This window comes from Gopherus flavomarginatus, chromosome 15 (genome assembly GCF_025201925.1).
Source record: "Gopherus flavomarginatus isolate rGopFla2 chromosome 15, rGopFla2.mat.asm, whole genome shotgun sequence".
NCBI lineage: Eukaryota > Metazoa > Chordata > Testudines > Testudinidae > Gopherus > Gopherus flavomarginatus.
In genome coordinates, this window is record NC_066631.1 from 21,490,795 (window position 1) to 21,507,560 (window position 16,766).

At 46.2% G+C, this 16,766-nt stretch overlaps 1 protein-coding gene across 4 annotated transcripts in view; it reads left to right on the top strand.

Moving 5' to 3' along the window:
• STX2 (syntaxin 2) overlaps nt 1-16,766 on the top strand; it is a 54,760-nt gene that overhangs the window by 19,029 nt on the left and 18,965 nt on the right. For all 4 annotated transcript variants that reach the window (XM_050923552.1, XM_050923553.1, XM_050923549.1 and 1 more), the window contains exon 3: nt 80-179. In XM_050923552.1, the coding sequence (XP_050779509.1) occupies nt 80-179 (100 nt within the window). The remainder of the gene's footprint in view (nt 1-79; nt 180-16,766) is intronic.

Sequence of the window (16,766 nt, forward strand, 5' to 3'; positions counted from 1 at the left end):
AAAGATGCATTTCTTCTTCCTAATCTGTTGGTAGCAAATATTTTCAAGCATTTTTATTGCCACATTTCTTTCCCTGTAGGTTGAGGAACTCAGAAACAATATAGCTAAAATAGCACAAAATGTGGAAGAAGTTAAGAAGAAACACAGCATTATCTTGTCTGCACCAAATCCTGAAGGCAGTAAGAATTTTACTTTTTAGATATTTGATATGTATGGATAGTTATCCTGAATGAGTACTCTTAATAGGTATGCAGCCATATTCACTGAGAACTTTTAAGTAGGAGATGAATGTTGCAAAATTTATGAAATGTACATTTTTTTACGCCTCAGATATAAATAAATTGAAGTTGCCCATTTCAGCTTTAAGATCCCATTTGGAAAAGGGAATGTCTTCAAAACATTTTCCATAATTCTTCAAGAAGCTAGTCTAAAACTTAACCTAATCAATTTCTAAAAGCAGTAACTCAAAGACATTTCTTTTCTGTCTGAAAGTGCCTCACATCTCAAGGCAAGGACACATCGGTGGAACTGTGAGACTGATACTCCTTCCTCCATTTTCCAACAATGAGAACCTACTGTCCCACTCAAGGTGCTTTACAGGTCTTCAGTAATGGTCAAGTCCCAGATCAGGAGCACCAACTTGGGAAGTAGTAGCCCTCAGCTTAGAGACAAAGGTGCACTTTCACTTCAGGGAAAGCTGCCCACCACCTTGACCTCATTTATCAAAGGAACACACTTACCAGATATATTGAAGGTGGACCATAGGGAAAGAGACATTTGTGATGTTGAGAGCAAAACAAATCACAGAATAAAATGTGATGTTGAGAGCAAAACAAATCACAGAATAAAATGTTAATATAAGTATTCATTATATAGAGGATAGCAAGACTACTAAAATTATTTACTTTTGGATGCGAGTAGAAGTTTCTAAGCTGATTTCTTTCCATTCGCTAGTAGACATTTTCTACCAACTGGTATTCTGTTCTAAAGTTTCTTTTGATCAGAGTTCTGTTTCCCCCCTTTATTTGTTTTTAAATGAATTAGTATCAATTCATGATGCGGGGGTGGGGAAGAAGGGTTCTTCTTCGAGTGATTGCTCATATCCATTCCAGTTAGGTGTGCGCGCTGCGCGTGGAGGTTTGTCGGAAGATTTTTACTCTAGCAACTCCGGTGGGCCAGAAGGTTGCCCCCTAGAGTGGCGCCGGCATGGCGCCTGATATATGCTCCTGCCGGCCCGCCCGCTCCTCAGTTCCTTCTTACCGCCATGTCGGTCGTTGGAACTGTGGAGCGCGGCATAGCTGTCCTCCACGTCGCTAGCTCTCCATTATCTCGTTGTTCTACTAGTTGTATATAGTTATAGTTGTAGTTAGAGTTTATAATATTTGTTGATAGTTGTATTACTTGTTGTATATAGTTAGCGGGCTTGGACTCTAGCCCTCCCCCGCGCCCGGCACCGGGCTCATGCCTGGTTAGCCAGGGTTCAAACAGTGCTCGGCCTTCAAGAAGCCGATGCCAACGAGTGATCCCCACGACGCCTGCTTGAAGTGCCTTGGGGAATCACATATCTCCGAAAAGTGCCGCATTTGTAAGGCATTTAAGCCAAGAACAAAGAAGGAGAGGGATCAGTGCTTAAAGAGCCTCCTAATGGAAGCAGCGCTTAACCCTCCAGCCTCGACGCCAAGCGCCGGCTCCGTGAAAACGCCTCAGCACCGGCCCTCCCCGGCACTGGGCCCCGACGCAAGGCCTTCGACGTCTGCCACTCCAGCCAAGCAGACTCGAACAGAGCGCTCGGCACCAACTGCTGCCGCGGCACCGATGACAGGGATTCCGTTGACTCTGGGCCCGGGAGGTCCGTCGAGTCCGGTCCCTCACAGCTCCTCCATAAGATCTGGGGTTGAGCTAATGGCCCCTCGATGCCGGAGACATTTGCTTTGGCTCGGGACCTGATCGCATTGACAGAGCCTACGCTGCCTCAACCCCCAGTGCCTCCAGTGCGCGTTCTACAATCAAAAGGCAAGCCTGTGGCCATGCGAGCACCGTCTGTGGTGTCACCAAGCCAGCACCGATCCCCATCACGGTCCCAGCACCGTGGACGATCTCGATCAGGGCGCCGCTCGCAGTCCCAGCACCGCTCTCCGCGGCGGTACCGGTCGTACTCGCGGCGCCGGTCCTCTTCATGACGGTCACGACGGTCCTGATGCTCCCAGCACCGCTCTGGCTCGAGCCACCGCTACCGCCGCCGAGATTCGAGAAGGCGCTCCCATCGTCGGCGTTCTACATCCCAGTCGACCTCCCAGCACCGCGCTGGTGGCAGGTCCTGGTCTCGATACCGGCACTGGTCCCCGGTACCGAGGAGGTCTCTGGCGTCTAGACCGAGGGACCCATATCAGTCCCGTTCGGCTCCACCCTGGCCGTCCCGACAGCCGTCTGTCTCCTCTCAAACAGACAGCACGTACGCTATGGACGCTGACAGGCCTGCTGCTCTCTTCCATGATCCCCACCCCCTCAGCAGCATGGACCACAGCAGTGGGGCTTCTGGACTCCCTGGGCATATCATCAAGCCCAAGGGCCTCAGCAGGTTCCCCCGCGTTCAACGTCATCTGAACACAGGGCTCCGGAGGCCACATTGTCTCGTCCTCCCCCTTCCCCTGCAGAGGAGGGGTTGTCTCACCATCGGGATCCCGATCTCCCTCCAGAGCCGGAGACACTGCTCCAGACGGAGCCTCCTGCAGAGCCACTCCTGCCAGGTGTCTCCTCATCATCCTCCCCGGATGAGGCAGTGGCTGGAACAACGTCCACCAGCCCTCCTCCGCTCGACCTCAGGGCGCATCAGGACCTCCTCAGGCGCGTGGCGCAGAACATGAACTTACAGGCTGAGGAGGTCTCTGAAATTGAGGATCCGGTGGTGAGCATATTATCTGCAGATGCACCCACTCGGGTTGCCCTTCCCTTTATCCGGACCATTCAGGCCAATGCCACTACCATCTGGCAATCACCGGCGTCCGTTCCCCCCGCGGCACGCGGCATGGAACGCAAATACATGGTGCCCTCAAAAGGGTATGAGTATCTCTATGTTCACCCGCCTCCGTGCTCCCTCGTCGTGCAATCTGTGAACAAGAGGGAGCGTCACAGCCAACAGACCCCGGCACCAAAGTCTAAGGAAGCGAGGCGCATGGACCTGCTCGGCCGAAAGGTCTATTCTGCGGGCGCCCTCCAGCTTCAGGTGTCCAATCAACAAGCTCTCCTTAGCTGCTACACTTACAACACCTGGGCGACAGCGGACAAATTCAAGGAGTTGCTTCCGCAAGATGCGCGTCAGGAATTCGCGGCGATCCTTGACGAGGGCAAGAAAATAGCAAGAACTTCCCTGCAAGCATCTTTGGACGCCGCAGATTCGGCCGCCAGGACTCTAGCTTCTGGCGTTACCATGCGCCGAATTTCCTGGCTACTGGTCTCTGGCCTTCCTCCGGAACTCCAGTACACCATACAGGATCTCCCGTTTGAAGGCCAGGGCCTGTTCTCGAACAAGACGGACTCCAGGCTACAAAGCCTTAAAGACAATAGGGTCATTATGCGCTCCCTGGGGATGCACACACCAGTCACCCAGCGCAGACCCTTCCGGCCTCAACAACAACGCCGGCCTTACCCCCAACCCTGCCAGAGGCAGGACTTCGCCAGACGTCGAAGTAGGAACGGCCGGCGTAGACAATCGGGCAACCAAGGAGGGCAAAACCAGAGCTCCTCCAAGGCTCCCTCTGGCCCGAAACCTTCATTTTGAAGGTGCGCCCGAGGGCGCTGCACCAGTTTCCCTCCCGGATCCGTCCCTTCCCTTTTCCAACCGTCTTTCGTTTTTCCTCTCGGCGTGGTCCCGACTAACATCCGACCGATGGGTCTTACGCACATTGCAAGCTGGATACCATCTGCAGTTTGTTTGACACCCTCCCTCCCGCCCCCCTCGTCCCTCTTCAGGGACCCCTCTCACGAGCAACTCCTCCTTCAGGAGGTGCGAACGCTCCTCGACAAAGGAGCCGTAGAGGAGGTTCCAGAAGCCGAGCGGGGCAAAGAGTTTTATTCCTGTTACTTTCTGATCCCCAAAGCCAAGGGAGGCCTCAGGCCTATCCTCGACCTGCGGGAACTCAACAGGTACGTGGTGAAGTTGAAGTTCTGTATGGTATCCTTGGGGACCATTATCCCATCCTTGGATCCTGGAGACTGGTACGTCGCCCTCGACATGCAAGACGCATACTTTCATATAGCCATCTTCCCACCACACAGACGGTTCCTTCGGTTCGTGGTCAACCGCTGCCACTATCAATTCGTGGTCCTCCTGTTCAGCCTCTCCACGGCCCCGAGGGTGTTCACCAAATGTATGGCTGTAGTCGTCGCCCACCTTCGTCGCAGTCATATACATGTATTTCCGTACCTCGACGACTGGCTGATACGGGGATCATCAGAGGCTTAAGTCCTCAGCCACGTCCGCATGGTTAGCAGTCTTTTCGCGAGCTTGAGTCTAATTCTCAATATAGAAAAGTCAACACTAATCCCCATTCAGCGAATAGAGTTTATAGGAGCCCTTCTGGACTCTACTCTGGCCAGAGCCGTTCTTCCTCTATTAAGGTTCCAGACCTTGACGGCCATCATACGACGACTGCAGGCAGCACCCTTGACCTCCATACGCACGTGCCTGACTCTATTGGGCCACATGGCGGCCTGCACATTTGTCACGGGGTATGCACGGCTTCGCATGAGGCCCCTCCAGTCCTGGCTCATCAGTCAGTACCATCCGACCAGGCACCTTCTGGATGCGATTGTTACCGTTCCTCAGGACATATTAGGTTCCCTGCAGTGGTGGCTGGACCAGTCCGTGGTGTGCGCGGGGCTACCGTTCCATCCGCCCCAGCCCTCAGTGTCCCTGACAATGAATGCCTCAGATCAAGGTTGGGGGGCCCATCTCGGAACCCTGCGGACCCAAGGCCGGTGGTCACCCCACAAACTGGCCCTCCACATCAACGTACGGGAATTGAGGGCAGTCCGCCTTGCTTGCCAAACATTCCATCATCAACTTCGGGGTTGCTGTGTCTCGGTATTCACCGACAACATAACGACCATGTATTATATCAACAAGCAGGGCGGCACGAGGTCTTCTGCCCTGTGTCAGGAGACCGTGAGACTCTGGGACTTCTGCATAGCTCACTCCATTCACCTCATCGCATCCTTCCTCCCCGGGGTTTGGAACACGCTGGCGGATCATCTGAGCAGATCCATCCTTTCCCACGAGTGGTCCCTTTGCCCGGACGTCGCCCTTTCACTCTTCCAGAGGTGGGGATGTCCCCGGATGGACCTCTTCGCGTCCCGAGGGAACAGGAAGTGCCAGATGTTCTGCTCTTTTCAAGGCCGGGAACCCGGTTCGGTAGCAGACGCCTTCCTTATTCCGTGGACGACGCATCTGTTCTATGCATTCCCTCCGTTCCCGCTCGTCTACAAGGTCCTTCTGAAGGTGCGCAGGGACAGGGCTCGCTTGATCTTGATAGCTCCAGCATGGCCCAGGCAACATAGGTACTCCATGTTGCTGGACCTGTCTCGGGCCGACCCTATCCCCCTGCCTCTTCACCTGGACCTAATCACCCAGGACCACTGCAGGCTACGTCACCCAGACCTGCAATCACTGCACCTCTCGGCGTGGCTCCTGAGTGGCTGACCCGGTCTGAACTCCGCTGCTCTACCCCAGTGCGGCAGGTGCTCCTGGGCAGCAGGAAGCCTTCCACTAGAGCAACGTATTCGGCCAAATGGAAGCGCTTCACCTGTTGGTTCGCGGAACGGGGTTTCATTCCCACCAAGATCTCCATTGCCAATATCCTAGACTACATCTGGTCTCTCAAGCAACAGGGCCTGGCGATGATATCTCTCCGGGTTCACCTGGCAGCCATCTCCACCTTTCACCCGGGGGGGGGGAGGGGGGATGGCCGCTCGGTGTTCTCTCACCCTATGGTGACTAGATTCCTTAAAGGCTTGGAGCGTCTCTGCCCCCAGGTTCGACGGCCTACCTCTACCTGGGACCTGAACCTAGTTCTGACCCGGCTCATGTCCCCTCCGTTTGAGCCATTAGCGACTTGCTCCCTGCTCTATCTCTCCTGCAATACTGCCTTCCTGGTGGCCATCACCTCAGCCAGACAGGTGTCGGCGCTCCAGGCACTCACGGTAGATCCCCCGTATACTGTGTTCCACAGGGACAAGGTGCAGCTGAGACCGCACACAGCCTTTCTCCCCAAGGTGGTCTCGGCCTTTCATGTCAACCAGGAGATCTTTCTCCCTGTCTTTTTCCCGAAACCCCACTCGTCCCACAGGGAGCAGAAGCTTCACTCACTGGACGTCCGTCGGGCGCTCACCTTTTATATAGAGAGAACCAAACCGTTCCGCAAATCCCCCCAACTCTTTGTGGCGGTAGCGGAACGTGTCAAAAGGGTTACTCGTTTCCTCTCAAAGAATCTCCTCGTGAGTAACGTCCTGCATCCGAGCCTGTTATGACTTGGCTCGTACCCCTCCGGGTCACGTGACTGCGCACTCTACCAGGGCTCAAGCCTCATCGACAGCTTTCCTCGCCAACGTCCCCATCCAGGAGATCTGTAGGGCAGCGACCTGGTCCTCCGTTCATACTTTCGCTTCCCATTATGCCCTGGTCCAGCAGTCCAGAGATGACGCGGCCTTTGGCTCCGCAGTGCTTCACGGCGCGACTTCTCACTCCGACCCCACCGCCTAGGTAAGGCTTGGGATTCACCTAACTGGAATGGATATGAGCAATCACTCGAAGAAGAAAAGACGGTTACTCACCTTTGTAACTGTTCTTCGAGATGTGTTGCTCATATCCATTCCACACCCACCCTCCTTCCCCACTGTCGGAATAGCCGTCAAGAAGGAACTGAGGAGTGGGCGGGCCGTCATGGGTATATATCAGGCACCATGCCGGCACCACTCTAGGGGGCGACCTGCCGGCCCACCGGAGTTGCTAGGGTAAAAATCTTCCGACGAACGTGCATGCGCGGCGCGCACACCTAACTGGAATGGATATGAGCAAAACATCTCGAAGAACAACAGTTACAAAGGTGAGTAACTGTCTTTTTTTTCTTTAAGTATTTTTTTTAATTTAAACTAGATGGAGAAGGGCTCTGTTCACATCATAGCATGTAATGAGTCTTCAAAACTAGTTGCTGCTAAATAACTGTTTAAACCTCATCACATTGGTTTTCTAAGAAGTCACTAATCACGATGATGATTACTCCATTGTTCTGGACCCAGTACAAACACGTACCTTAGAGGCAGTCCTATCCCCCAAAGTACTTGATCTCTAATTTAAGACGAGACTCAACAAATGGGTTTGAACAAAGTGTTGGAATATTTGGAGGCAGGAGGATGCAGGAAACAGTGATAGGTGCACATAATTACATAAACTGGCAATGTACATGGTTGGCAGGCTTCAAGATAAAGACTTTTTAGAAGATATGTAAATAAGATGGGCACAGTTCTTGGATCATACTGAGCTGTATTTGACATAAGAATCAAGGTAGGGGATGGGTGCAAATCTACATTTAAGGAGTGGCAGGGGCCTGAATTAACTCCAGGTTGAATTTAGAACAGTCTCACGGTTGCTCTTAGCTGTATTGTCCCCCTTGATGGCCATTCTGGCAGGTGGGGATCATTGAAGCACTCTGGCCACACTCCTTATCCCAATGGTTTTAAGGCTGGTGTAGGGTTGGATATGCCAGTTGAGGATTTACCCTATACTGGCGGAATCCTTAGCTGGCCTCTTAGACCAGCTTTACAGCCCCTTTGCACTGTCAGTAGCCCAAATGGGGCTTACTGGACCTGAGAATCGACCCAAAATAGTCACATTGGTAATCCCTGTCTTAAATTTGTTTTGAAGCTTCCTTCGCTAAAGTGTGTAACACACTTTTTAATGGACGAAAGGATTAGGGATACTTAATTTCAGTATCACTGCCTACATGCATGTTTTGCATTTGTAGTTGTGTAGACAAACTACTTTTCAGTAGTGAAAAATTACTGTTTTGCCCATTTGTGAATCCTTAATCTTTGAAAACTTTCAGTTTTCATCCTGAATATTTACAATAACGTCTGTGTGTGTATTGCAAAGAAAATTATACTGCATAAGACACTGCTTTCATTTGAATGGTACTGGTAACATTTACTTCTACTCAATGTTTCTCTCATACACGTACTGTAATTAGTGAAGTGTTATTAATAGCTGGATACTGTTTTCACATGCAGGAGTCAATGTGCGGTCATTGGTGAGATAGTCTTTATAATATAAAGTTGCCTTCAAAATCAGTGGAAGATGCAGACAGAGCAAGCATTGAGAAACTTGTTAAAACTGTAATACTGCATATTTTTTAAAAAGCTGCCTTGTTACAATGCAGTTGCCTAAAACATCACTTGTGTGCATTCTAGATTTTTTTTAAAAAATGCACTTTTCACTCCTTTTTGCGAGTTCAGCAATGTTGACCAGAGTTTCCAAAATGCCTAAGTGACTTAGCACAAGTCCTGCTACCTTTCAGTGAGGCTTGTGCTCTCAAGTAATCTAGGCTCCTTTGGCAATCTCACCTGTTAATGTCTCTAATGGTATTATTCATAAGCTAATTATAGCTGTCTGTGCCAAGATTCACTGTAGAGGCTTAGCTAAATCTGTCCTTATTAGACTGTATACAGTATTCTCTAGAGAAAAATGGGCAGTGCCTGGTACAGTGATGTGATTGGGGCAAAACAATGAATCAGTGATGGACAGAAGTATAGAATTCACTATTTATAAGGGAAAAAAACTATTTGAAAATTTCCCTTGATTAAAAACTTGGTGCCCTTTAAGTTGGTGAACTTTAAATTTGGACCACAAAGTAAATCCTATTTTTTTTTAAAGTAACCTTCTTAATGAACTAGGTTTGACTTGCTGTGACTTGATTTGGTTAGTGAGTTTATTTGTAAAGTATCCTAAGCTTGAAGATCTGCCATGACAAACACAAACACTAACCTGCTCCTAATGTGCAATCACATAGGCCCTTTAAAAATAATGAAAGTTAAAAGAACGACTTTGAATTTGGACATCCAGGATCCTTCCTTGCATGCCTTCCATTGAATCTCAATCCTGTGACATTACAAGTTTGAGCATACATAGCTCTCAGCTTTCTTGGTTATAACATTACTATTTGAGTGATCAGTTTCATTTAAACAAAATTTATCTAAGTGTTTATCAGCAATACAATTTGTTTGCCTTGTTAAAATAATTTTAGCTTAGATTATTTTCCCATTTGTTAGCACAAGCAACATTATATGAGAACTCAAAATATCCTTACTCCTACGTGGTGTGACAAAGTTCCTCCTCTACCTTGGTGGGTCCTGCTCTTATTGGCAGATTTGCTCACCTCAGTGATCTTCCCCTTTGGTGGAACCCACAGTCTGGGTCAACTCCTCCTGTGTCTGATCAGGAGTTGGGAGGTTTGGGGGGGAACCTGGGCCCACCCTTTACTCTCAGTTCCAGCCCAGGGCCCTGTGGAGTGCAGCTGTCTATAGTGTCTCCTGTAATATTTGCATGACAGCTACAACTCCCTGGGCTACTTCCCCATGGCCTCCTCCAAACACCTTCTTTATCCTCACTACAGGACCTTCCTCCTGGTTTCTGATAATGTATGTACTCCTTAGTCCTCTAGCAGCTCTCCCTCTCAGCTCCGTTTACCGCTTGCTCCCAGCTCTTCACACACACACCACAAACTGAGGTCCTTTTTAAACTCAGGTGCCCTGATTAGCCTGCCTTGATTGGCTGCAGGTGTTCTAATCAGCCTGTCTGCCTTAATTGGTTCTAGCAGGTTCCTGATTACTCTAGTGCAGTCCCTGCTCTGGTCACTCAGGGAACAGAAAACTACTCATTCAGTGACCAGGGCCGGCTCTAGGTTTCTTTGCCGCCCCAAGCAAAACAATTTTTGGCTGCCCCCCACTGCAGCCCTGGGCTTCCCCCCCCCTGCACTCCCCTTCTGCCCCAGCCCTGGGCTCCCTCCTTTCCGCCCCACCAGTGCCCTCCCTCCACCCCGCACTCCCCTGCCGCCCCAGCCCTGGGCTCTCCCCCGCAACCTGCACCCTCCTGCTGTCCCAGCCCTGGGTCACTGGTAACTCGCTCCCAGGGCGGGTCATTCAGCAGTAATTTTGGATGTGCACAGAACACAGACAAGATTGATTCCCATATGGTTACAGAACTGCAGTAAAGTGGAACAATTTTCAGCTTGTGTGATTGGAGAATATCTGGATGCATATTATAAGACTGTCCTATATAAATGAGGAAAAGTTGAGGTGCCTTTATTATTCTTTTGTTCCATTCTTTCTTTCTATGGGGAATTTGCCAATGCAATATCACTCTTTTCCTTTTAAACAAATAAAACTTTTTTTTTAAAAGGGCAATAGCTGTTGAAAACAGCAATTCCAGTCCTAGAAACCACTGGGAAGCATTTCTTGCTTCTTCATTTCTTATCCTACTTTTTCTACAGCAAGTTACAGTGGATCAGTATATTTGATTTGGGAGAAATGAAGTAACAGCTGCCCAAACTGAGCTTGAGTACTCCTGACTTTTGAGGGTGTTCAAATCTGGAAGGCAGGTGCTAGATTCCCTTTCTGAATATTAGCTAAATCTGGAAAGGAAAAGTCAATTTCTGCTTCCATGGCTCAGAAGTGGACATCCTCCTACATGCCTGGTACTGTATCTAAAGCTGCCAAAATCCCCTAGCAGAGCCTCCTCTCCCTTACTTTTCATTTTAAATTCTAGTGGGATCCAGGTACGTCCCTTGCTAGGCTTCAGCTGTAGAAGGGCACTGTCCATTTAGTCCACCCAATTAATTCTTTGTGGGCTGCAAGGTGAGGTCACACCAGTATCCCTAATGCAGTCTGGGGAAGTCTTCTGAAGGGGATATCTGGGGCAAAGCCTTCTACTCCTTGGGCACACTTGTTCCCCATTCACAGTGCCACCCCTTTTGACTCGCAGCATGGCTCAGCTACCTCACTTCTTACCCCGCCCTTTCCTGTTGATAGCTGCCAAGGGATTGCTGGGAAATGTAGTTCTTTCCGTGCTCCAGGGCTGGCTCTATAGGCAGGGAGTTAGGCAAGGAACTACAGCTCCCAGGGTCCCGTGGGTTCTCAGCTCCCATGCTGGATCCCTATGGCTCTGCTTCTGCAGGGTTGTGAGAGGGGAGGAAGTGAGTTTTTAAAAAAAAAAAAGAGAGAGAGAAAAAAAGGATGGCCAAAATGCCGCCCCCTGGAAATGTGCTGCCCCAAGCACCTGCTTGTTTTGCTGGTACCTAGAGCTAACCCTGCCAGTGACCAGCATATTTGCCCTCTACCAGACTCCTGTACCCCACTGGTCTGGGTCTGTCACAGTGGACATTAGTAGATTTAACCTATTAATTTAATTTTGCCAGAACATTAGCATTTTGTTTAGTTGATGTATGCACTAGTCTTGTGTCTCACCCAAGGAATCTCTGCTTTTCTGTGTCTGCCTGTGCCAACTGAATTTACTGTGTATGTACATATTCACAAAGGGCTTGTGTTTCCCTTTGATTTTTCCCACAAACTGGTGGCTACCAGCAGCAGTGAATTTTCACAAATGCTGGAGCAATGATATGAAACCTTCCTTGACGTTTTCAATGTAGATGCAGATTTAGGGCTTGATTCACCTCTGCATTTCTCGTTTTAATCTGGTGTAACTTCATTGCTTTTATGACAACGTAACTTCACAAAAACTGGAGTAATGCAGTGGTGACTCAGGCCCATAGCAGGTAGTTGATGACAGCAAGAAGAAAGCAGAAGACTTGGTGGGTGGGGAATAATAACTGGTTACTGTTACAGGAGGAGATGCAGCAAATAGTTGCAAGTTACAAATTGGCTATTTTGGAGCTACAGCTGCTGGGTGAGGGTGGCTGTTTCTGTAGGATGCTGACCCCTTACTGAAAAGAGTTAGTAGGCACCAGGAATTCACCAGGGAAAGCAGTGTTGGGTAAGGAACAGCTTTAATTTTGTTCCAATAATATTGCAGCTGTAGAAGATGGAAAGGCATTTTGAGTTAAAAATAAAAGCTAACTGGATTTTACATGAGCCACAAGTGCGTGACAAAATAAAGAGTTCGTTTATACTGTCCTGCGATGAAGTTGCTGTGTGAAAGGAGTATGTTTCACTTTTTTTATGGTGGCGGTAAAGTTTAGAAAAGCTATGTATTATGCTTGGAGGAAATGGGAAACTAAGGGAAGGAAATATGTGAAGAAAGCTGTATAGTTTCAATTAAATAGTTTCCAAAAACACACAATAGTTTTCTCTGAGGGGAAGGTTTTTATATTACTTTTGTTTTTTCTTTGAAAGACATGAGTTTAAATTTCAAATGTAAGATGAGTGAGGGGAAGAGGGAAAGAAGAATGAGAAACTCAAGTTTGTGTGGGCTTACTACAGGGTGGTATCTAACTTACATAGCTGTAAATACCTGTTTTTTATCTTAAGAGCAGAATTTGTCTGATGGGTTTTAATCTTTAGCTCTGCATATGTATTGTTAATTTAGGATCACAGGTTTTTTAAAAGATGTTACTAAACATTTCCAGAAATTTATTCTAACTACTACTTGCAACCTGAAACATCATTTAATTACTGTCTCATCAGACTTGAATCTAGTTGTCCAGAAGAGAAATATAGTTAGGGCCAACTTTATATGCTTTTACTTATGGAAATTACAGTACTCAGTGGTACAACTAAAACTTATCAAATTAAATTACACAGTAAAAGACAAGTATCTAGCTTTATTATTTGAAAATAGTGAACAACATCACACTAAATCTGGTAACTTGCATGTTTATTTTCTGTCCTTTGTTTTCTTAAATTTGTCTTAGAATTATGTAAGAAACAGATTTGCTTCTTTAATAGCTTTAATATGAATTCAAATGAAGGGTCACAGTGGGTAATATAATATTACAAATAAATTCTGTCTTCTGTTATGGGAATATATACAAAAATATATATCACTTACAGCTGATACAGGGAAAATTAAGTTACATGTGCACCTGATATAAACTTCATGATGTTCGGGAATTACTTGTGTTTACTTCTGATTTGTTTTCACTAGGCTTTCTCCGAACACTCTTGTTTTTTGTTAAAAAAGCCTTTATACAACACAGCTTTCTGATATCTTCTCCCTTCCTCCATGGATGCCTCTGAGGGACATCTCCTAAGGAAATATAATGTTATACAAGCATGGCAATTATGCAGTGTCAACTATTTGTTTCTAAAGACTTTTTGTTTTGTAAGATTCCTTTATCTTCTAGTTCCTCATTTTCTAGATCACCCAAATCTAGAGTTGGGCGAAATGTTTTTTGACAAGTACTATAATTGGACAGGCCAAAAAAAGAATTTTAAGAGCAACTAGAAAAAGAATCAAAACCTAACAGTAAGAATTATTTAAGTACATTAAAAATAGGAAGCTGCCAAATAATAAGTGGGACCACTGGACGACTGAAGTGCTAAAGGAGCACTCAAAGAAGATAAGCCCATTGCGGAGAAGCTTAATAAGTTCTTTGCATCGATCTTCACTGCAGAGGATGTGAGGGAAATTTTCACCTAAAAAGAATGGTTCAGGTGTGGGAATCTGAGAAACTGCCTCAGATTGAGGTGTCAGTAGAGAAGGTATTGGAACAAATTAATAAATTAAACAGTAATAAGTCACCAGGACCAGATGGTATTCATCAAAGAGTACGGAAGGAACTCGCATATGAAATTGCAGAACTGCTAACTGATATGTAACCTACACTTAAATCAGCTTCTGTACCAGATGACTGCAAGATAGCTGATGTGACAAGAAATTTTAAAAAAAGGCTCCAGAGGCAATCTGGGTAATTAGTCTGGTAAACCTAATTTGAGTAGCAGGCAGATTAGTTGAAACTATAGTAAAGAACAAAATTATCAGATACATAGATGAACATGATTTAATGATTAAGAGTCAACATGGCTTTTGTAAAGGGAAATCGTGCCTCACCAATCTATTAACAAACGTGTGGTTAACAAACGTGGACAGGGGTGGTCCGGTAGATATAGTGTACTTGGACTTTCAGAAAGCCTTTGACAAGGTCCCTCACCAAAAGCTCTTAAGCAGAGTAAACAGTCATGGGGTAAGATGGAACATCCTCGCATGTATCCATAACTGGTTAAAAGAAGGAAACAAAGGGTAGGAATAAATTGTCAGTTTCAGAATGGAGAGCAATAAATAGAGATCTGTTCTGTGACCAGTGCTTTTCAACATATTCATAAATGATCTGGAAAAAGGGGTTAACAGCGAGGTGGCAAAACTTTCAGATGATACAAAATTACTCAAGATAGTTAAGTCCAAATTAGACGGCAAAGAATTACAAAGGGTTCTCACAATACTGATTGACTTGGCAATAAAATGGCAGATGAAATTTCATGTTGATAAATGCACAGTAATGCATATTTGGAAAACATAATTCCAACTATACGTACAAAATGATAGTATCTAAATTAGCTTTACAACTTAAAAAAAAATTTCAAATCATTTTAGTGGATGTTTTCACAGAACTAACTATGTGTGCAGCAGCAGCAGTCAAAAAAGATAACAATGTTACAAACCATTAGGAAAGGTATAGGTAATAAGACATGGTATGCCTGAACCTTGAAAACTGCATGCAGTTCTAGTTGCCCCATCCCAAAAATGATAGATTAGAAATGGAAAAAGGACAGAAAAGGACAACAAAAATTAAGGGTGTGGAACAGCTTCCATATGAGGAGAGATTAAAAAGACTGGGACTTTTCAGCTTAGACAGGAGGCGACTAAGGAGTAAATATGATAGAGGTCTATAAAATCATGACTGGTGAGAAAGTGAGAAAGGAAGTATTGTTTACCACTTCACATAACAGAAGAACCGGGGGTCACCCAGTGGAATTAATAGGCAGTAGGTTTAAAAGAAACATAAGAAAGTACTTCTTTGTACAACACACAGTCAATGTGTGGAACTCCTTGCCAAGGGATGTTGTGAAGGCCAAAAGTATAACTGCGTTCAAAAAAGAATAAGATAAGTTCATGGAGGTTAGGTACATCAGTGGCTATTTGCCAAAACGGTAAGGGGTGCAACACCATGCTCTGGTGTCTCTAGCCTCTGAGTGCCCAAAGGTGGGAGTGGGTGATAGCGGATGGCTCACTCAAAGATTACCTGTTCTGTTCATTCCCTCTGAAGCACCTGGCATTGGCCACTATCGGAAGACAAGATTCAGAGCTAGATGGACCATTAGTCTGACCCAGTATGGACGTTCTTGTGTTCTTAGGTTTTTTGGGTTTGGGTTTGGTTTGGTTTTTTTGGGGGGGAGGGAAGGAAGAGAAAAGGAGAGAACTTCTCAGGTCCTGACACCTATTTGTCAAATTCAGCAAAAGGTTTTGACTGAATTTTTCATCAAGGATCAAAACATTTAGTTTCAAAATGTTTCATTTCAAATTGTATTTGACCAATTTTTTAAAAAGCCCTAAAAAGGGTGAAAAGCATCCAAAGTGGCCATTTTGGGGTGGGGAGGAATACTAGTACCGAGAGCCAAAAAATCCACTATTCACTCACCCCTATCCACTGCGTGATCATATCAGCAATCAAACATTACAGCTCAAACTTTTTCTGCCACTGAATTTACAAAAACAATTATTTAACTTTTTCCTCATATAATTGTACCAGCATTCAGGAAGAAATATGGCCCAGAGCCATCTATACTTTAAGCTTTTGTTTGATTGACTTTATATAAAATCTTGTCTTAATACATAATACAACAAAGATCATGATACCTACTGTTTCAGATTTCCTGTGCTGTGGGCCAAAGTAATAGCTCTTAATAGAAACTAAAATCCTCTTACATTTAAATCTAAAGTGGTCCCCAAACTTTTCAAGGTTACACCCCTTACCTCTGTCCATGCCCTGACCTGGGTGCTGAGAGCAGGGCCACAGCTCCTGGGGGCAGGATGTGAACAGGAGTAAGTGGGCCGAGGCTGAGGGCAGGTGTGGTGGTGGAGCGGAGCTGGGTGGAGCTCCCTCCCTGCCCTCGTGGGGGATGGCTCGCCCTCTTTCTCCCCACGCCCTTTGAATGTTTCTTGGGGGTGCATCCTGCTGTTTGAGGACAACTGATCTAAAGTGTCAGATGGTGTTTCTCTAGAAATATGATCTAGTCAGAGTCCTCTTTCTGGTTTTGATGCTGAGGATCCAAACACTTCTGGACACATGTGGCTTCTCCAGTATTGTTTTTCTTTCAGGGGCTATGAAGCTTTAATCTTTGCAGTTTTCCTCTATTACAGGCACACAAATTAGTCTACTATCCTCTTGCATATCTACCACAATGATCAATAGGAGTGAATGTCAGCATTAAGTAAACATGATTAAATTGATATGAGCAGTGGAAGGAAGCTGAGATACAATAGTGATGAACTCCACATAAATTATATAATCGTCTCATAGAGCTTATTACTTGAGGCTCTCAAAGAAGTTAATAAAGGAAAACAAGTATTGTACACTATTTTAAAGCTAGGAAAACAAAGCCACAGGGTGATGAGGGAGTGAATTGCCCATGTTCATGTAGCAGAGTGGCAAAGTCAGTCATAGAACCCAGATCTCTTGTCTCCCTGCCCATTGCTTTATGCACAGTACTAGGCAGCTGGTATGGTATCATGGTCTTTTAAAATGATACAATTTTTAGTGAATTCA